Here is a 23375-nt window from a genome sequence, read left to right as displayed (position 1 = left end):
TGTTTCCCTAGAGAATCTTGGGGTACTGGGTGTTGAGCTGTTGCAATGATTGGTGGTAGTATGTTTATTACACCTCTTGAGGATTAGTTCACAATTTATTTGCACGCTGGGGTAGACTGGCAAAATGTGAACTACTCTTATTTTCATCATCTTCTCTTGATGCATTGCTTTCACTGGAGTCCTCTATTTTTTGTCTTAATGACTCTGGGATTATAGGAAATAATGTATCAAAGAGGTACTTGGTATAAAAAAAAAGGACTGTGGAGAGGTAAGGTATATTATCAAGATGGTATTTTGTATACAGAGTTTAAACTGAGAAAATACACTTATTTATATGTATCAAACACAAATACATAGTAAAATGTGCTCACTGTTATATAAGCAATTCACATTTACATTTTACAAGCCTCACTTCTAACATGTCACTCAGTTATTAGGTTGGTGCAAAACTAGTTGCGGTTTAAAAAGTTGAAATTGCAAAACCGCAATTAAATTACTTGTCACCAACCTAATATCAAAGAGCACAGTACTTTTAAAAAATGTATTAAATATTTAGCAATTTGAATTTTGTAGAATACCATTGGAGTTTTAAATAAGTAGTCCATTTGTCTTTGACACTTTACAAATAAGAGTTTTAGTTGCTTTCCAGTGTTTTAGTGAGAGTATAGTTACCCTGTTATAAAAATTAGGTGAGAATTTAAAAAAGAATTTTCTTTTGAATGGTTCCATGTTGGATCTTAAAGAGTGTGTCATCATAGCTAGGTTCATCCATATCTTAGTTCTTGATAGTTTATAAATGTAATTCAGGAAACATTATTCAAACCTTCTCTTTCCTGCCTGAGCCAAGGATGTCAGTTCCGAGAAGAGGGTATGGGGCATTTTCAGGGAATGTCAGGGAAGCTAGTATTTGGTCCAGAGGCACTGACTTCTGGGTACTCCACTCTAGAATTCCATGGGGGAACACACTCTTCCTCTCTTTCCTTATCCTGTTTTTGTCACTTCTGCAACACAGGTGCCTGTCGCGCTGATAAAAATGTCCTTGTTCTTATCTTTGGGGAAGACTCCCTAATATGCAGAATCCTTCTTCTTTTCCATCCTAGTGATCAGCCTTGTATAAGGATAAAATATATTTGGAGTTCAAATATCGTTCTTGTCTTGGTATAGGAACCCTTTAAACGTAAGAGTCTTTTTTAGAGAAATATTATGGTATTCTCTGTTGTTCCACAAGTTTTTATTTAATTCAGTCTTCAGATACGTGCATGAAGAATTGCATGTTTGCACATGTCTCTGATCACAGACATCCAGCACCCTGGGTGGTAGTTGGAAGTTTGCCCAGCTGAGAAAGATTGTTCTCTCTCTCTCTCTCTCTCTCTCTCTCTCTCTCTCTCTCTCTCTCTCTCCTTATTTTTGGTGCTGGTGCTGTTGGTGATGTTGGTGGTGCTGGTGGTTCCTTTTGTCTTGTATTTATGTAAAAAGTTTATTTGTTGCTGCTGAAAGATCTCAGCATGTGGCCCCAGAGCCCTCACAGATCGGGGTCAGCCTGGTCATTTTCTGTATGTTTCTTCGCTCCATTTCTGATTGGTCTTCCTGATGATGTCAATGCTTTTTTTTGATCCAAACTGCCCAGATTATTTTTACTTATACATTTCTGGATAATCATTAGCTTACCACACTTCTTTTTGAAATTAATAGTGTCTGTGTATATATCTGAATTGGGCACTTTGAGGTGAAACGCATTCTGCTAGAAATCTCATAAAGCCATTTTGCCCCTGGGGACATGTTGGGTTTTATGAATAAATGATGAAAATATTTTAAAAGCTTGTTAAATTTTGTGTAGATCCGCATATGTAAAACACATGTTATTTAAATACTGATATGAAAATAAGTTGGGAATGAAATGGAAATAAAAATGGTGTACAAATCCAAAAGGTCATAATCATATTGTATACTGTTCCCTGATAGGTTCTTGTTCTTTTCTGTTGTTAATAGAATCTCTTTCTACATATGATTAAATGAGTGCTAACAATTTTGACATTTAAGTAATTTAAATAGCTTTTTAGGAAATATTCTAATTTCAGGTTTTTTTCCCCTTTGTTCTATGCCCCGATGCAAAGAGTAAATTTAGTTATATTAAGATTAACATTCCATTTGAGATGGTGTCATTTTTAAAAGCGTTATATACTTATGACGAAATTCTACACACAGCTAGAGAAATACGTTTCCTGTGGACACATCTGTCACACTTAACTTTTGCTGGTATACTAAATAGCTATGTGGTGCAAAAAGCAAAATCACATTTTTGCCTTGGCATGATGTCCATAATCACAGTGCAAAGAATATATCATTTGAACTTTTTTCTCTAAAGCAATTACACTTAAAACTTTGCAGAAGATAGTGTTTCTCTGAGTACCAGTAATAATTTAACATCAAAATTGATGACACATTTTAAAGTAACTGATTATTACTTGCATTTTGAGTAGGTTCACTTATTAAGTTTTATTGCAGCAACCAGTAAATTCCCCAGATGATAACAGTCTGAATGACTCTTAGAGTATCAGTGAGATCAAAGAACTTTCCTTTATTTTACACATCATTGTACTGTTAAAACCTTTTCCTGAGATAATACAATTGATCACCCATATTTTGTTTAGTGACTTGTATTGTCGTGTACACCTTCCCCTTTTGTTTTCATGGGTGGGCTCCAAATTGGAATCTGAATCCTGGGATCAAGTCAGGATCAAGACAATTTGAGAGCTATGTACTGCATTTTGGGGCAGGGAGGCCTCCAGGAAGTGGGAGTGAGCTTTACTTCAAACTGTGTGAGGGGTGGTGGAAGGGAGGATGCTGATTAAAATAATAAACAACTGCTGGAAAGAGACGTGGATTACCACACCACTGTCAGATCAGCCAGAGAATCTGCCTGAGCTGACTCTGCCCCCCGCTCCGCATGCCACAAACTTTGCAAAGGGGGTCAGGAGATCTGCTGCTCGAACTTTTCTCCGGACCGATAGAACAACTTTTCAAACAGCTTAGTTCTGTTGCACTGACAGCATCCCTTAGGCATAGCCTGACCTAGGGAAATGGACTGAAACTAGCTTGGTGGTTACCATAGCAACGCAGGCTGCGGGTGTCTGGGAGAGTGCAAACCGGTGGCCTCTTGTCCCGTGTTTGGGTGTTTCTTCAGACAAGAGTACACTCCTTGCTGTTCGAACTCCACATAAGTCATGCTGTTTGAAAACTGGCTCTTTACCCAGGATTTTTTTTTTTTTTCTCTTTTCTTTTTCTTTCTGAAACCAGTCTGAATGGAGGAAGTTGGTAATACTTGGCTCATATTTTTTTCTTTTTTCTTTTTTTTTTTTTGCCTTCTCTCATGCAAGTTTCCAGGATATAGCTTCTTTTTGCTGTGTGTAATTGAGACCAAACTCTAAGCTTGGGGCCCTGGAGAGACCAGTTGTGGGCTGCAGGTCATTAGTGAGGTGAGCAAAAGGGAATCCTGGGCTTCCCAGAGAAAAAGGAGCCCATGCTAGCTTCGTGGAACACAGCTCCCAGAAATTATAGAAGCGGGTCTATTCCTTGTGAACTCCGAAGTTCATGAAAAAACGGACCCACGGTGGGGTGGCTAAAATGTCCCAGCATAAGCTGCTGCTGCTGCTCATGGACCATAGCTCAAGGGCAAGGCTTGTAAAGGATTTTACAAAGGATTTTAAAGTATAGCCGGAAAAGATACGGTTTTTGGAAGTTAAAGGCTGCTGTCTAAAGGAAGTTTGTTGGAAAGATGTAAACTTCAAGGGCTACTGGACGATGATTGGTCTGAACTTCAGCTTACGGGAATTGCTGACAAAATTTGAAAAGGTATGCAGAAAGTGGACTTCATGAATGTACTTTTTTCCCTTCTTTTTCTTGTCTTTTTTTTTTTTATTACTATGCATTTAGATGGCAGATAGTCTATTGACTCTGATTATTTAATGTAATTCCTAAGGCATATTTGATTTGATAGCCTCTTAATTTTTTTTTCCAACTGAAGAGCAAATGAGCAATTCTTTCCTTTAGTCAGGAAGGCTTTTCATGCTGCCTGTCAGTTTTAGAATTCCACATCAGAAGAGATCTGTTGTACTCCAGTCGGCTGGTAATTTAACTGAAAGTTATTTTGGAGGAAAAAAAAGAGAGAGAGAACAGCAACAACACTGGGTTTTCATGCCAGTGTCTGACTTCACCAGGCATGGGTTCTGTTTTCCTTACCCCTCAGGTTTATCTCCCTGCCTTTTCCAGCCTTTTTTCCTGAAGATTCAGTTCTGAGAGTCGAAAGAAGATGCCTCACACTGACGATGGCACATCGGATCTTAAACTTTCCCTTTTTATTTCTGAGTGCTTTAAATGTGAAGTGCTTGCATGCACTGTGGGGCTTTAATGCTTGGATCATTAATTTTGCATTTAGTTCTTTTTTCCATAGGAAAGTTCTTGGCACTCACTAGTATTGAGTCTAGCCTGCCAAATGCTACCTTACCTTTATAGTTAAACAAAACAGAAAACCTCAACGTGCCATTCATGGGCTCCTGCCTGCCTACAACTTTGGATGCCAAGCACCTATTTCCCTTCAACTTCTAGTCTTTAAAAGAAAAAGAAAGAGGCAAAGGACTCTCATTATGTGCATAAATCAATTACGTATCAGTTGTTAAAGATGTGCTCAGTGGCTTTCACCATGAATACTCTATGGGTCATTACAAGTACAAATATAAGCAAGACTGTATTGATTCATTAAAGGAATAGTGGGCTTTTTTTCTTCAAAATTACAATTGCCAGAGGAGAAAGGCGTAAAACCATGTTGTTTGAAAGCTCTTCCAAAACGTTGTAGTTATTGCCTTCCTGCTGATGATAGAAACAGTGTAGGGGGCAGAGTATGAGGAAAGAAGAATTTAACTTCTCCTGGTTGGATGCACCATCCTGCCCGCATCTCGCCCCACACCCCAACTGTAAAAGTAAGGATTCTATGCAGGGTGCACTCTGACCTCTTGCTTTAATATGTTGTTAAGCACTTAAATTCCTGAGAGTAAAGGATGGGTCCCAGTCAACTTTTTCACCATTTAAATGGGGTGGAGGAGGGAGAGAATATCATTTTTATGGTAGCTGGTAACAGCAGGTGACAAACTTTATGACCATAAAGAGGTCTGTTAGCTTGCTTTGTGTAGATTTGTCTGTTTCTTCCTAAAAAGGTATAGGACGTATGATACATGAATAATTCATTATTTAGACCCCCTGAGAGGCAGTGATTGTGGGCAATAGCTGGACTTTTGTATTATAATTGCTGCTATTAGTCTTAAAAGCCTAGGTCAGATACTAGAGGTTAGGAACCTACCTCAGCATTTTGGCCATTTTATTGACAAAGTGACAAGTTCTGGTCATATGAGTATGTTTCCTCTTTTAACTCCCAAGCCTTAGTATCTACATAGTAGTTCTTATCCTTATTTTAGTGGTTAAATTGACAGTAAAAGAAGTCTACTGGCTTATTCCTGTCAAAGGCTGGATTTGGGACTTTTTTGTGTTTGTTTTTTTTGAGACAAAGGGCAAATTCAAAGAAACAATCCTGCTGCAATTCACAGTCTGAAGTTCTCCTTACATGTTTATTTTTGTGTTAGAGGCCTTTATAAAAATCTATGTGAAAGTTAATCTCTTTGCCATATTTCCCTTGTAGAAAGTTGTCATACATGAATGTATTTTTCTCTAACTCAAGTATTTGAAAAAAACCCTTTGTGTGTTTTCACAAAAACCCCATGTATTTAGCTTATGCTACCTTGATTCATTGCCAGGAAAACTGGTATTATGGAAAGGTACCACACTGCCTCACACCTCTCAAACTCAACTACCTGCCTTCCCTCAACTCTGAAAGCCGTAATGCCATTTCTAGGGAATGGCCAAGGCTTAGTGCTGTAATGCAAAAGCCATGTGATATCTTTAGAAGCTGAATAACAGTCTTTCCTTAGTTGCTTTACTCTGAATTCCCTAAGCCCTGTCTTTTCCTCATTATTAGTGATCTGCTTCTAGAGAGAATACTAACCTTTGTGATTTCACACTTTTCATATCAGTTATTGTAATTGTTTGGTCTGATGTTTAGGTTGTCGTAGCAAAAAGGGTAATTTTGCTGTATTCCTTGAAGCCATTTCAGACTTTAAGAAAGCTAAGGGTTCAAGGTTGGGATTGTGGTGGGTCTTCCAATGATGGTGAATCAGAAACGTTGTAGACTGGTCAGATCATTGAAATTCCCGGATGACAGCAGACCTTCAGCATAACATCAAGACAGCAATTTCTTTGTGAGGTAAATTCTGTTAATATTGAATTTTAGAGAAATCCAGCAGTTTTGTGGTTTATACTGGGTGTCTGTTCATATATATAAGTATGTTTGGCACCTGGGTAAGATCTATATTTGGTTGTCTAGTCCCAAAAACATGTGTGCACAGATAATGATTTGCCAGCACTGACAGGAAAGGCAGTTGTACTTGAAGCTAATTTCTCATTTCCTAAAACTAGAAAAGAGAGTCCTGGGAGTCCCTGGGGTCCAGGAGACAGAAGCATTCTCTACTGTTCCCTCCAGGTGACAGCTCACCCAGGATCAGTAAGCCCCAATTGGTAGGAACCATGTGTACCCCAGAGTGGTCCTAAAGAGGAGGTTGAGATGAACTCACCAGAAGAGGAGGACCTTGTAACAAGATGTGCCTATCAGCAAGCAGGTCCTAATTATCTAACCAGGTGATGGGTGGTGAGTGTTGTGATGGTGTGCCCAGGTGACTATCTGGAGAGTTCGAACTCAAAGTTGACTTGACACAGAAAGCTGTTCCACCAGCGTACTTCCCTGAAATCTAGTTTATGAGTTGATTTTATTGTGGTCTGACTTTAATGAATTATTTTTCTCCTTGAAAGTACTTCATAAAGGAAGCATCTGACAGCTTTGGTGGCTGTTAATATACTGTTATACTTCAGCCATTGTATACAGTTCTGTTTATTAATACTCACAGATGATAGAGTGATGGATAATTTTATTTCAGTGACATTTTGGGTGACTCTTGCCTTTTATTAATTTATGTATGAGGAGTGATAAAAAATACAGTCAATGTTTAAATAAAAAAAAAATGATTACAGTAAAAGACACATTGACATTAATCCCCCTCAAAATACTCCCCCTCACTTCGAACACACTTATCTCATCGTTGTTGCCACTCTCTGAAGAAGTTCTGGAAGTCCTCTTTCCTGAGTGTCTTTACTCGTGCTGTCATAGCAGCCTCTATGTCTTGAATCATTTTGACTTTGGGGAAGAGCCAGAAGTCACATGGTGCCAGATCCAGTGAATAAGGTGGGTGAGGACACACAGTAATGTTTTTGTTTGACAGCACTTGCCATATACCAGAAGCGATGTGTGACATAGAGCGTTGTCATGATGGAGGATGATTGACGGCACACTTTAAAACACACCTTCTCTCAACCATAGCTCACACCTGACTGAATGCATCAAACAAGTTGAAACTTGTCACACACTGTTACTAAGGTGCAACACTCCGCTTCCCTTATTGAAGTTCCCCGCCTTTCGTTGGATGGCTCTTGGCTGAAGCATTCACCATATTTTTTGATCATACTTCGTAGTTCTACTACTAGATGATTAATGATAATGGTATTTCTTGAAGGGTGTGTGTTTGTATGTATCTGAGTGCTACCACTCTCTTTGTAATCATTTGGCAAATGTGCTTCCCAAAGTGATAACATAGAGAGAAACCACTGAGTGCTTAATTTTCATCATGGCATTTACCTCCTTTACTTCCTCATAATTTCTAAAATTATAATTTGAAGCTATATTTTACAGCTCGACTTGCAATGTCTAATTTTAAAACACATGTGTCCTTGAAGACACAGTAAACGTCCACTTTCAAGGTCTATTCATTTGTTCAATATTTAGTAAATATTTGTGGAGTGTTTGTATCAGGCACCGGGCTGAGTTCAGGGATGGAGTGGAGAACAGGGAACACTGCCTGTCATTGAGCTTACAGCCTAGTGGGAGGACACACGTATTGAACAAGGAAGTTTTGCACTACAAGTGTGTGATTCAGCAAAGCTAGGGGGATCTATAAGAGTGATAGCCCTAATGTAATTGGGGTGTAGTAAAGTATTTCTGAAGAAAGTACATTGAAGCTGGGATTTCAAAGATGACTTTAAGATTCAGGTAGGAACTGAGATTGTGTGGTGTGCATACGTGTGTGGGTGGAGGCGTGTCAGGAGAAGAAACTGAGTTTTCTGGGCAATAGGAACTGCTTTTACACAGGTGAGAAGTGAAGGAGTTGGGTGCCCCAGGATTGTAGTTTTAAACATTTAACATGCAATAATCCTTGACTAGGTTTCAGATCTGTTCATTGCTGATTATGCTATCTGATTTTGATAATTAAAGTGGGACAATAGTTCAGCCACATGAAACATTTAATCACTGTTCTTAAGAAACTTGTGTACATTGTGAGATCAAACCTGCTTATATTATGTGCACCTTGGAAGGCCCCTGTATTTTAATTCACTAGGATGTTAGTGTGTTTTAGTGACACTCAGTATAGAATCAAGATCTGGAATTTTGTTGTTGTTGTGAAAAATGTTTTTGTTAATAGCAATGTTTGCTGTGTTGGAATTTAAAATGTAGTTTGTTTATTCTTCACCATTGCAAGTTGGCTTGTTCAAATTGTTTCAAAAGTAGTTAATTATAAACTTGTTCCACTTATTAATTTAACGTTTTTTTCTACTCTGTTTAACATACATTTATAATCACAGAAAATGGGAAAAGTACGTTACTTTTTAAATGCTGCTGCAGACCAGGTGATAACACTTTCTATTGTCTGTCAAAATGTGATTCCATAATTATTAATAGAGTGGGTAAAATCTATGAGATTAGTTGTTGAAAAAGTGGTAGTTTATAAATAATATCAATACATTTAATAACTGACTAATTAATTGCAATTACTCACTAGCCCAGAAACCTCACAAACTGTCTCAAAGCATATTTATATATCACATAATGACCTTTGATGATATTACTTGGTTTTTTGTTTTAGATTTTAGATAATATCTGATCTATTTTTTTTTTTTTTTTTAAGTCGTGATTTCTTGTTTTTAAAACCTTAAGCTCTGGCAATCATCCTTCTGAGCTCCTGATAATCAATCCTAAACTGCCTCTGAATTCTGGTCTGACTTTAGAAAGGAACAGTGGATTTCCTTTCCCCTAATGGTTAACTTTGTTGACTTAGCCTGTGCCTTGGGATAAGGTAGGGAAGTTGTTAATGTTACCTCTTTACCTTCAGGAAAGGGGTCAGGACTCCTTCAGAGAAAACACTGCTATGGCCATATAGGGTTAGGTGCATATGCCATGCAAAATTAAACCAGAATTATGTTCTTGAGGACCAAAGAGGAAGAATCTATTCTAGCACCAATTTAGTTGTTGACGACTTTTTAGTGGTGCTCTTCTATGTATCTGTTTTCTTATCCGAGGGTTCAAACAGTTCTGTTTATCATAATGTAAAGAAATATTTTTGCTTATATAGTTACAGCCACTACTTGATTTTAGAATATTATAAAGAAATAAAATGTATGTGTTATACATTATAAAGTATTTTCATAGAATATCTGTGTGGGTTATATCATTAAAGAAATGTCTAGTTAAGGGCAAAATTCATATTAAAATATCAATTGTTCAATAGTTAAGTAAATAAATAAAAATTTTCCTTTACTTGTGAATTTATTTTGATCTGGGTAGTGGGTGTTGTATACAGAAAGACTAACTGTTGATCAGGGAACCTCTGTGAGCTTTTCTAGCCACCTTCTGGAAGGTTCTTCTGTAAATGTGCATCTTAGGCTTTTGATGGTGTTTTACTTAGAGAAAAAGATGTAGCGTTTTTATTCTAATGCCTGGCTTTTCTTAACCTTCTACAGTATGCTTACATTGTTTGAAGGTACGTTTGTTTCAAGTCTTACAAGTGAATCCTTAAAATATTTCTTCTGTTTTCAAACGTTAATTTAACTTCTTACATACCTTGCTATGGCCCCTCTGTGCACATGACTGGCTTATGTTAAATGCTTGGAAGAGCATTGCTTTGTGTTTCTAGCTGGATTACATTCCCATAACTAATTATCAATAACCATTTTGTGCTGTTTAATGTTCAGAAAGGCTTTCAGGGGACAGAGGTAAGCATTAGCTGGACAAGGCTTCCAGCTGTGCAGTGAGAGGAAACCTTTTTTCATGGAACTGTGATTTATTTTGGCATTTGATGCTACATCAGGGTCATGATCTGACAGCCTCTCATGCTGACATCTTGATTTTAAAACCAGTGCATCATTGCACAGTGATCTATGAAGGAGCATGATTCATTAACTGCCTGTAATTCTAAATTTCCAGTGAAAAGCTTAGGCAAGGCTTTGCAGTGCAGGCTTCTGAGTAATTTTAGGTTTCCCATGTTAAATTTTTTAAATGAAGAAATTAAACAATGATTACTACATTGCTTTCTAATTATTTATCTGATGTTTCCTGGCGCTACAGTGGCTAATATGTCAATCAATCAAGATGAACTTATTCATACATTCATTCATTCATTTATTCATACATCTGTCTGTCTGTGTCTATCATCTAGATCTATTTTACATTAGGCTCAGTCACTGTGAAGGATACAGAAGAATTATTAAGATGATTTTCTGCCTTGAGGAGCTCTTGACATATTTGGCCAAATAAATATGCCACCAAATGTTAAATAAAAAATAATGTATGCTGATTTCCATTTCTCGATCACTTTCTGGTTGTTGATTTTCTTCCTAACCTTGGATGAAGCTCCTGTGTGGAAGGGTTTCCCACATATTGAAAGGTATAGCCCATCATGAATGTATGATTACTGGTAGTGCTCTTAACCAAAACTCTATGGAAATGCTAATAATTATCACTGGGCCAGCGATGTAGTTCTGTTTCCCTCCATCGGACTTTGTGGCTGGGTTGGAAAAGGCATCACCTGATCTGATGTGAGGAGCCAGATTTGTTGCATGCTTTTAGTATCCAAATTTCCCAATGTTGTGGAATGTTCTTGTGAAACTTAGAAAACTATTTATGGATCTTTGTGCACTTCTCTTTTTCTATGTCTCTTGAATATGGAAGGAAACAAGTAGGTCAGACGGCTTCAGGAAGTTGTGGCTTAACGTTGCCTTGTGATTTTACGTGTGGTCCATTGATAATGATGTTTAGGACAAATGTTATACAGGACGTTTGAGGCCAGATTCTTCTTGGCAGTACAGAGCAAAGACATGCCTTGCTCACTGTGTCATTGAGCTTTTTGAGAAGAATAACTGCCATACATCTATACAGCATAAGCTTAAAATTGTTGTTTTTAAAATATATTTCTTTAGATGTGTTACATGTATTTCAAGACCCTAAAATAGAGCAGTTCCGTCCTAAAGAATAGAACTATATTGCTCAGGAGATGACGCCAAAGAACCTTTCAGGAGAACTTTCCTTGTTCTTTTTCACTATTTCTATTTGAAGCATCCCAACCTAAGATAACGAGATTCTATTTTTCATGCATAATGTTGCCCAACCTAAGGACCGTGAGTCAGTATCTGGCTCTGTTCCCCTGCTCCCACGTCAGTGTCTGCTCTGCTCTCTCCGGGATGGGGGTGCTAGTGAAATGCAGACGAGTCAACAATCTCAGAGTTCTTGTGCAGTGGCTAACCCTAATTCTGGGTGTACCCAGATCATATTCATGAGGTTAACCTCATTTGGCTTTCTCATTAGGTTCAGGTAGCAGAGACCAGTGGCCTTGCAAATTTGGAGCAGACATTTTGCAGACTTTGTGTTCATCTCTCCCACTTTTCAAATCTGACCCTGTTAATGTTATGTTAGATATTGTAAATCTCCTCAGAAATGATAACACAGCAGTTCTGCCCTTTACCTTCTGCAATTGATATTTTCCTACCATGCTGGTTGGATGAGTGGGAGACAAAAAGCCCTTCCATGTGTCCTTCTGGCTATGGTAGGTCTGCAGACGCTTGAAGAACTATCACTTAGATGCTAGCCCCTAGGCCTTAGTTCTTGATGGAACGCATGGGTTACTTGTCAGGAGTGACTTCCAAATTAATAAACTCATTCTGAGTATTCAAAGAATTTCTCTTAAAATTTTTATTGTGCTAAGGATTAGGGAAACTTAGGAAGAGGGAGGCTTATAAAGGAAAACCAAAGATGAGAAGGGTAATAAACCTATAGTGTTTAAGAGTTTGTTTTCTCTCTATTAACTCAGATTCATTACCTGAAAATATGTATTTTATTTATGCAGTTAAGTTGCCTTAATATTCATTACCAATCAATTTCATGGAGACTCACCTCACACCTTCATTATCCCCTCTGGTGTCTTTTTCTCTTTGTAAGTTCACACTTACTTGTTGAATGGTAATGGGTGTCACATTATAGGAGGTACAACTAGATTGTTTCCATTTTATTCAGGAAGAAAAGATAATTGCCAAATTATAGATAATTGTGTTGATAACTTTATAATGGGAGAGTATTAAAAAATTGATAAGACCTTCTGTATTATAAATGTCTTATATTTATCTAAGTACAAAACAGGAAACCCTAGTTTTGTAGAAACTTGGACACTCAGAATATAAAGAGAAAAGTAAAATAATCTTTGATTCTCTTATACAGAGATTACACTATTTTGATTTATTTTATATAGACTTTTAATGTATGTTATGCAATGATGTACAAATCTATATACTGACTTAAAAACCTCCTTTAAAATTAACATAATGATAAATAGTGTTAATTTTAAACTCCATTTTAAACTTATATTATCATTAACGTATTATAATAGTTTCCACTTTTTTCCAGTTTTACTGAGAAATAATTGACATACCTCAATGTGTAAGTTTAAGGTATACAGCATGATGGTTTGATTTACAGATATTACGAAATGATTACCACTGTAGGTTCAGCTAACATGCATCTTCTCATATTGATATAATAAAAAGAAGAAAGAAAGAGAAAAAAATTTCTCTTTGTGATGTGAGTTTTTAGGATTTACTCTCTTAACACGTTGCGTACGGATCGCGAGAATCTTCACAAGGGATTTAAACCCGGCCATACGCAACGTGTTAACAACTTTTCTGTGTATCACATGGCAGTGCTCGTGTCATCATCACGTTACATCCCTAGTACTTACCTTATAACAGCTGGAAGTTTGTACCTTTCACCACCTTCCTCCAATTCCCCACACACCCCCTTCGCCTCTGGTAACCACAAGTCTGATTTCTTTTTCTAAGAGTTTATTTGTTTGTCTTTAGATTGAACTTATAAGTGAGATCATACAGTATTTGTCTTTCTCTGACTTATTTCACTTGGCATAATACTGTCAAGGTCCATCCATGTTGTCACAAATGGTAGGATTTCCTCAATTTTTATGGCTGAATAATATCCCCATGTACGTGTGTCCCGCAATTTCTTTATCCATTCATCCACCAATGGACGCTTAGGTTTTTTTCCCATGTGTTGGCTCTTATAAATAATGCTGCCATAAACATGGTGGTAGAGCTATCTTTTCAAGTTAGTGTTTTTGTTTCCTTTGGATAGATTCCCAGAAATGAAATTGCTTCATAATTTCCACTTTTTTACTTTACAAACAATTGATGTGATAAACGTATTTTTACATAAATCTTCCTAGAATAGATAATTTCAACAGTTTTAAGACTTTTGATGTAGATTGCCACAATGCTTTCTCAAAGTCTGAACTGATTTTTATTATTAATTTATAATAATTCTTATTTTACTTAAATTGCACTAAAATTTACTTTATAAAAATAAAAATATTTTCCTATTTAATAAGAAAATTATTTTGACATTAGTTTTTCTTAATGAGGACAAGGATTTTCATGAAAATGTTCTTTTAAAATTTAGAAATAGATTGGAAGGATGAACTATTACTGAGTTTCTTTAAATGTAAAATAAAAAATATGTAACATTTTATTTTAGCAACTTCTGTAAATCTATATTTTAAGGGGAGTTTTGTCAATGTGCAAATGGGAGAAAGAATCTGTCTGGATTTTAAGTAAAGTTCAATGATTTGGCAATAATTGTATATAATTAAAAGTTTTTTATTGAATATGAAATACTAACATCTAACCAGCTGATGCATGAAATTTACATTACAATACATTCTGTTTTAAGAACTGGGGAATCAATGTATTGAACATTTGAACACTATTTTTTAAGTTTTTATTATATTTACTGAGGTGACATTGGTTAGTAAAATTATAGGTTTCAAGTGTGCATTTCTATAATATATCATCTATATAATGCATTGTGTGTTCACCACCCAGAGTCACTTCTTTCATCACCATATATTTGACCCCATTTACCCTCTTTTACCTCTCCCCAGCCCCCTTACCCTCTGGTAGCCACTAAACTATTGGCTGTGTCTATGAATTTTGTTTGTTTGTTTGTCTTGTCTGTTTATTGCTTTCGGTTTTATATCCTACATATGAGTGAAGTTATATGGTTCTTGAGTTTTTTCTGTCTGACTTATTTCACTTAGCACGATAATCTCAAAATCCATCCATGTTGCCGCCAATGGCAGTATTTCATTTTATGGCCGAGTAATATTCCATTGTATATATGTACCACATCTTTTTTATCCAATCACCTATTGAAGGACACTTTGGTTGTTTCCATGTTTTGGCCCCTGTGAATAATTCTGCAGTGAACATAGGGGTACATATATGTTTTCATAGGGGATAAATGTTTTCAGGTTTTTGGGGTAGATACCCCGAAGAGAGATTGCTGGCTATTATTTATAATGTAAGAATTGTGGAAACACTGCATTTGTTACCATTTAAGGTGAAATTAACTATTTCGCTTAAAAAAAAAGAAGAACCCCATCTGTGGAATATAAAAAGTAAAGCTCTATATTGCAATCCCAAGAAATATTGACACTAATACCTAATATTGGCATTTTCTCTTTGCTTTTCCCTGTTTTAGGATATCCAGGCGGAAATTGATGCTCACAATGATATATTTAAAAGTATTGATGGAAATAGGCAGAAGATGGTAAAAGCTCTGGGAAATTCTGAAGAGGCTACTATGCTTCAGCATCGACTGGATGATATGAACCAAAGATGGAACGACTTAAAAGCAAAGTCTGCTAGCATCAGGTCAGAATAGTCAATATCAAAATAAAACTAATGGAGAAGGGGAGTTTTATGATTCATGTATATTATAAAGAGAACAAGAAGCCTTACTACCATGGTACTTCCTCAGAAATACTTTAAGATTTAAATGCAAAGACTGCTTATTTGAAGTTCTAGTTTTAGGCTCACTTATGTCCAGTGTTCTCTGCTAACGGTTTCTGATCTCAACTTTGCATATCATATTTTAAACCTGATAATACTAATAACAAGAATGTTAACTAACACCTGGTAATTACTGTTTGCCTTGAACAAGTACTATGTTAGGATTTTTACAAACATGACTTTATTTAGTACTCAAAAAACCCTAGTCAGGTAAATAGTAAAATCCTTTCTTAACATGAGGAAACAGAGGCTAAATGAATATAAGGTACTTGCCAACTTTTTGAACTAAAATGTGCCACGCCAGGATTTGAATCTAGATCCTTTGTACTCTTGCAATGACCAAGTTTTGCTTCATCATGCTATCTGCTAGCCAATTTGAAGATATATTTATAGAAATTAAATATTGCTGATGGACACTAATGTGGAATGCTGATGAGTCATATAGGCGTTTAGAGAGATTAAAGATAAATAAGGATAAATCTGGGGACCAGAATGCTGAGTAGGAAAGGACCTTAGAAAAATCCCTCTTGTGGTAATTATTAATGTATTGAAAAATGTACAACCTTAAACCAAATGATCATAAATTTTACTCTTTACTAATTACATACTGGTCTTCGGCAAGTCACTTAGACTTGCTGAGCCTTCGTTTTGTCATTTACAAAATCAAAATATAAATACTTAATCCATATGATTGCTGTGAAGATTGAATGGGATAATCTGATAATTCCTTAATCTATGTAAAGGCTGTCCATTGTAGCATCTAGTTGTTTTTGTTTTGTTTTGTTTTGATTACGTAAAGGAACCTAGTGGATCTACTTCAAATGGTTTCTAGATTTCATGGAATGACTTATAGAGAGTGGAAATCTTCAATGATTATTTATTGTGAATTGATTCTTGTTAATGTTTTCTGAAGAGATGTCTTGAAAGGTGTTTTCTGAAGAGATGTCTTTTTATTCTTCTGGGGCTCATAGAGGGATATTTGCACTTCTTTTTACACTTAAAGAAAGAGGTGATATAGCATGACTATGGAAGCTTCTGTGTAAAGGTCGCATTGGAAATTATGTCAGCATCAGCCAACTACTCTTTTTTTTTTTAATAAGAGAGGAAATTATGGAGTATTATACAGTGAGAAAATATGCTTGTTTAAGGCTGAATTTTTAACTGGCCAGAAGCCATTGGGGTGCACATTTCTGTTCCTCATAAATATAAATAAAGAAAAAGATGTAAATGTTAGCACATTTACATAAATGTTAGTGAAAAACATTCACTGAGGTTCGAGCAAAACCAGCATCTAGTCTAATGAACTAAAAGCCAAGTGTCTGGCCCTGGTAAAGACTGCATGGGGTGCTGGAATTTTGAGTTTGGAAGATGAGTTCTTTCTGATAGAGTGTTTAATGAAGGCCTACATCATAAACAGATCATTCCGAATGGAAAGCTACGGACACAAAAATCTTTGGCATTTCATGGATGTTAGTGCCTAACCTATTAAGTCACATTTTTTTCTAACCTGGAAAGAAATAACTCATAAACTACAACTGGAATATTATCTTACAAATAACTTCATGTTATTTTTAGAAGATGGGAGGATGAAATCTTTGCCGGTGGACTTCTGCATCACAATAGATGATACTTTCCCGTAAGATTGTTGTTAATGTGAAAATGAATTATTAGCTGAAAATAATTTTTAGCTTCATTACCCACCTCTTGAGAGTCAGGCATTTATTCAAGCATTTAATAAGGACTTTTGTGTTAAAGGCATTGCTAATCATAAATAAGAAATGGCCCTTGCCCCTAGGGGATTCACAGTGCTAAGAGGAGGGAGTGGCTACTTTCATTTCAGAAGTTCATCAAAGGCTTCATGAAGGAGGCAGTTCCTGAATTGAATATTGAAAGATATATAGTTATTCCCCAGATGGACTGGGTGAGGACTGGAGAAGGGCATCTAAGAAGGAGGCTTGAAATACCACAGTGTTTTCATGGAATAGTTAAGAAGTTCAGTCTGGCTGAGAACAGAATTTGCTGTTGCTGTGGAGGGGACAGTTCTCTTGTCTAGAGAAAAAGGCAGAGAGAGAGGTAAGACACAAATCCTGGGACGCCTGTGCGTACCATGCTCCAGTCCACTGGTAATGGAATTTGAACACTTTTAGGTGACGTGGTTAGTGACATCCCAACAAAGAGTATCGCTCTTTCCTGGCTGGATCCTGAACAAATACGAAACAAAGAGTATGACCAAGAGAGAACAGCAGTGCCATGTGAGTTACAGACGGACGCCAGGTTGGAGGATGTAGCTTAAAGTGAAAGCTATTAATTTAACCTCAGATTTAGGCAGAATTACCAGCGGTCACTGGTCAAGGTGGCCTCTCACATGGGAAACCCTACATGGAAGAATAGAAAGAGCTGTCCCCACAGGCCTGTTCTCAAAAGGCGAGGGCAGGCTGAGCTAAGCACATCCAGTTATGCCCCAATGTTACCAATCTGATTCCTCAGGTCTCCTGGACAGGGAGGGAAAGAGTAACGGCGAGGAGAAGAGGCCAGAAGTGTGCTTCCTGAGAAAAATCCCTTCGTGAGGCCTAGGGGCAGGGAAGTGTTCTCATTAACAAATATGCAGAGGCAGCCTGTCTCCCAGCCACCTTTTTTCTTCAGTCCTTACTGAAAATGATGCCTGTAGAGCACACTGAATTTCTGCTCCTCTGCCCTTTCCTCTCATTCTTTTAAAGCACAGTCTCCCTTTACAACTGACTTCTATGGTGAACACATTTTCCTGTGTCCTTAATATTTCTGCAAGCTCTTCTACCACTTTTTTTTTTTATTATAATTGACAGCTGGCTTTCCCTTTAATTGCCTGCTTTGTTTAAAAACACTCATTAATAGAGTTTAATTTGCACATTTTCCTCACCTGGCAGCCAATGGGAATATCCTGCATATTTAACAACTGCTCTGGGTACCACACTGTCAGAATGCCAGCCATACACTTCCAGTATGGCACCCGCACACACACTGGCTGAAAGGAACCTTGCCTCACAGGAAAAACAGGGAAAGGTGGCAGCCTCTTCACTATTTCTAAAGCATTGCCTCACCATCTGTCAAGAACTTCTTTTAGTTGTTAGTGAATGCATCCATTGTTCTACCTCGCACCATCTTATTTCTGCTTCCTCCTGATCTGTAGGCACTCTTCTACATTAATCATTGATTGGAGCACCTGACTTCTTTTTTATTTTCTTTCTTTTCTTCAGCTGTCATTCTTGATGTTGATATCCATACTGATAACTTTTTCTGTTTTGACTTCCAAATTTCATTTTACTTCATCTATAAAAGCTTGTATCTCTTTTCTGTTTCTAAGTCCCATAGATCTGGCCATACCTGTGACTCAGTTAATGTCCCATGTCATTTTGGCATCCCGGAGATGATCGATCTCCAGAAGACCAACGGCAGATTGTTCTATAAAGCCCACATTTTATTTTACTACATTCCATCTGGCCATGTGCATCTGAATGCCACTGATTTTGCCATGTTTGATAGAGAAGAGCCCACTGTTGTATCAAATCAGAATTGTTTACAACATCATCGATAAATCAACTTTCCTTCACATTCAAGTTATGGATCTTATGAAGAGGGTACCTTCCTTCGTTACATTATATACCAGGACCATCTCTATACTATTATCTAAGTTTATTGTTTTGTCCTGTGTATATAATTCATTTACAATATTCTAACTAGATTGTTTAAAAATGCGCATCCTCTAATATTTTCAACTGTTGAATTCTTAGCTTTCTTTTTATTTTTGCTCGTCTTCCTGAACCTGCCAGTCTTTCTCCTAATCTTTGGTTGCTTAAGCCCTTCTTCTTTTCAGACTCCGTCAACTCCTTTGCCAAGCTTGGATTCCTTCATAAGCCATTTCAGTAATGTTGGGATCTTGCATTTCCTCTCCACCTTGAATTTCCTGTGAATTTCCTGTCTGCTTTTCCAACCTCTGACACGCTAATGACCGCACTTTCTCTATTTCCTGCTCGTAATTCTGGGCTGTTTAGTGTTCCACTTGAAAGTGAAAAATGATAATATTTCTTTACTATGATTTGACCCTTTACTTAGCATTGGTATTATGATTCTGAATGATTTTTTACCCTATTCACCACGCTGCCTATTTTTAAAAGGTTTTGATTCCTTTTTAGCTCCCAAACCTCTCTCCAAACTCCCTCTTGGCAGGTGGCATGCTTCATTTTTCAGAGAATGAGGCCATCTGATTAGTGCCCCTTTTGTGTGTTCTGTATTTCAAATTGTACTAAAGTTGGTACTGTCATAACAGGGGACATTTGCTCTAATTTATCATTATTTTTAGAAAAAGAGCACCTGCCAACATTCACACTAACAGCTAATATTCACTGAACATGCACATGCCAGACCTACAATAAGCACTTTACAGGGATTACCTCCTTTAACCATTGTGTATTATAATATGTGGCTCAGTATCTTGGGTTCATATCTTAAATATTATTTTGCAATCTTTTTGGATGACTGTGATTAAACTTTTGAAATATTAAAATCCAAGGTGCCAAATATTCTTTTGCAATCCCAAAACAATACGTACAATTGTTTATTAAACTTAGAACAACATAAGAGAAGATAACTAATGCTTTGAAACTTCAGCTAGAATATAGTCTCTTAGGAACTTTAACAGTATTTTTTCCTCCCTGGAAAAATGTGAATTGGAAATGTACTAACAAATTCAGTAATGAGGATCACATGGTTTAAATTTTTATATGACATTTATTTAATTTCAGATTATGTTAGTTAAATATCCACTTATCAGCTTAGTAATGTTGAGTACAGGTCGTTATTAACATATGGTTTCAAAGACCAGTGAAATTGTCAAATCTAATGAAAACAGGGTTCAAAGATAAAATTCTATCTTCCCATTTTTTTATGAGCCACTTAAAAATTCAGGAGACCTTTTAAAAAGCTGTTAGAGATTAACCTTTAACATCATCATTACATCTAATGTTATCACATTTTACAATGTCACTGACACCGCTTTTAACCTTAGGTAGTTGATTTTGCTAACCAGGTTGTAAAACTACTAAAATTTCCTTTCCCCAAATCTAATAGACAAAGATTCTGCTGCCATCCTCTTTCTTTCTTCCTCAGGTTCAGTGCTTTCCTATGCAACATTCTGCAATGATGGAAATGTTCTGCTATGTCGGCACTGTTCAGTACGATAGCCACAAGCCATATATGGCGTGTTGAGCACTTGAAATGCAGCCAGTGTAACTGATGAACTTAATTTCAAATTTTATTTATTTTAATTAACTTGAATTTAGATTGAAATCGCTACATGTTACTGGTGGCTGCCATATTGGAAGCCCAGCTTTGGTGTTCGTTCAGCACAAACTGAATTCTGAGGACTTCACATGTTTCTCCTAGTGGGTCTCAATTCTCATTTTGGGAGCAGGAATAATCCCCCTTTCAGTTTGCTGGTTATTTGTGCACTAACAAATGTCTTTTCTTTCATTGTACCTCAATATATAATATATGGGTGTTACCATAAACTAAAAGGAAATTGCATTTGTCATAAGAATGCCAAATTTGACATTTAATTGTGTGCAGTCCTGACACAATAGGGGACAAGATGTTTTTGCTTGTCTTAATTTGGGTCATGATTTTCTTTGGGAGACTAACTTTCCAAATGTGTCTTTACTTGCCTGCAAAGATATATGGGCAGTTTCTATCTACCCTCTTAAGTGCTGCCCGGGATGAAAGCAATGCAGTGGAAAGAGCTTGGACTTTCGTTTGGATTCCCAATTCTCACCATGGCTTCCTGAGCAACTTTCTTCCTAGAGTTGTTATTAGGTTTCCTGTTTCAGAATACATTTGGTTTACTTGTCTTACACCTAACTTGACCCTAGAACTTTCTACCTAGTGCCAGATATCAAAGCAGGTGTTCCATAAATGTTTCTTTGTATTGAATAAATGAAAAATTGTATATTATTTTAACAAATGCTCCTCCTTACTCACTGACACTGCTTCCTCTCTTTTTCATATTTGGGAGAAGGACTAAAAACTGATTGGAAGAAACACTGAGAGGTAGAGGCTTCTGGTGATTTCAAATAAATATTAATGTGTAGCTTCTTCAGTAGTTCCTTTTCTACTATATTTAAATGATGGGACATCATTTTTATGGATCTTTACGTTCTAACCAGTTTTTACATATTGTTATAAATAATTTGTCACTTAAAAGTGTTCAGACAGTTGTAAAATAAATTATTCAATCGAAAATGAGGTAATTTTTATAGAGCACATTGGGTAGAAGACATCATTCTAGATTAATAACACATTTAATGAAAGTATCTATTATTTTGCCCCCGTCAAGTACCCAAAGAATGAACTGAAGCAGGTGAAAGTTAGGGTAGTAATAAGTCAATTACCCAAAATATGAGTGCCCACAGGTATGTCAAATACAGAAATGTTTTAAGATTCTGAAAACATGATTGATGACTGGTTATAAAGTCTTGGGGAAATGTAAGCTTTAAAATGTTTAGAGTAAAACTGAGAAAGTACAGCTAATACCGTACAAAAATTTAAAGATTCTTCTTGCAAAGTGTTCAACCCATTACTGAAGAAAAGGCTTTCATCTTGAAAGATGAAAGAATTAAATTTAAACTAGAACACTGAAAGCTACTACGGAAGCATGCATTTATTTGGGCATATGGTAGTAATCCACTAACCACATAGTTGTAATCTATTGGAGAATAACCAGAACAGAGTTTCCAGGCAAAGGTTTTGCCAGATCAGCTTGCTTTTTACTATGGAAAAAGAAAGATGCAGAGAAGCACATATACCAATGTTATCTTTTTTATTTCAAAGTCACTTCAGTATCTCTCTTCAAAAAGTATTGCCTTCATCTTTATAAATAATCCTTTACATGCCAAATGCCATAGATTCGATGATCAATTTCATTATCTCTGTGCAGTCAAAAGAGTTAATTGCATTGAAAAAGACATTTGCATGCTCTTTAATACAATGAGTATGTAACTGGATTTCAAAGGAATGTCTAGTTTTGTTATTGATTAAAGAGGTAAGCTACAGACATTGAAGGTGCGGGATCAATTAATCTAAAATAAGAGGTGAAAGTGCAAAAGTGTTTTGCACACAGAGATACTCAAGCACTTCTTGATGGACTAAGGACCTCTGATTTCTAGCTTTTTGTTTGTTTGTTTTTACCTTTAAAAGTACCAGAAAGGAATTGCAACAGGTCAGTCAGATATACTTACAGCAAAATCATTTGTAACTGGTACCAAGAGTTTTTATTTAATATTATGTAATTGAAAGTATTTAGTTCTGCTCTATGACAAGTAAAATAATTGTTTATCGGGGATAGGTAATTATATATTTGGCCTAAAATTAATCAATACGAAAACATAAAAGCTGGCGATCCAGCAGAATATGAATGTCATTAAGGAACAATTTAGTACAGCACAGGGAATATAGTCAATAATGTTGTAATAACTATATGTGGTATCACATGGGTACTAGACCTGCTGGGGTGATCCCTTTGTAAGGTACATAAATGTCTAATCACTGTTGTACACCTGAAACTAATACAATATTTGATGTCAACTGGAATTGCAAAATAATTTTAAAAGACTTAAATATAAAAAAGAGGCAACTCAAAAACAAGAATAACTTTGTAAATTGAGGTCAATTATAGCACCTGTAGAATGAATAGAAAGATTATAAATGCAAGAGAAGAAAATCGTATTTTTGATAATATGATTCTCCAAGAATGATAAAATACCTCAAACTTCTTTCTGTACCTACAAATTACTTTTTATTTATACCTAGTTTTTCTGAGTAAGACATGAATAAGATTTTAGTTTGTTTTCTGTTAGCCAGCTGACAGTGGCACTAGAACTAGATTGCAGGACAGTTGGCCTTTTGTATGTGACTGAATGCTAGTTCATAAAATTTTAGAGGTACATAGAACTTCAATTTTTTTTTTTCTTATAGTCAAGAATATTGACTGATAGGCTGTGGTCATTACTTTATGA

General features: G+C 36.3%; 1 protein-coding gene across 9 annotated transcripts in view; it reads left to right on the top strand.

Moving 5' to 3' along the window:
• The window catches only part of UTRN (utrophin), a 463108-nt gene that overhangs the window by 300671 nt on the left and 139062 nt on the right, over window positions 1–23375 (top strand). For all 9 annotated transcript variants that reach the window (XM_088795414.1, XM_088795413.1, XM_088795412.1 and 6 more), the window contains one exon: window positions 15023–15195. In XM_088795414.1, the coding sequence (XP_088651540.1) occupies window positions 15023–15195 (173 nt within the window). The remainder of the gene's footprint in view (window positions 1–15022; window positions 15196–23375) is intronic.

Source organism: Rhinolophus sinicus, chromosome 2 (genome assembly GCF_057876585.1).
Source record: "Rhinolophus sinicus isolate RSI-liver-muscle chromosome 2, RSI-T2T, whole genome shotgun sequence".
Lineage (NCBI taxonomy): Eukaryota > Metazoa > Chordata > Mammalia > Chiroptera > Rhinolophidae > Rhinolophus > Rhinolophus sinicus.
Note: the sequence above shows the minus strand (reverse complement) of the source record. Positions and strands in the feature narration are given on the sequence as shown.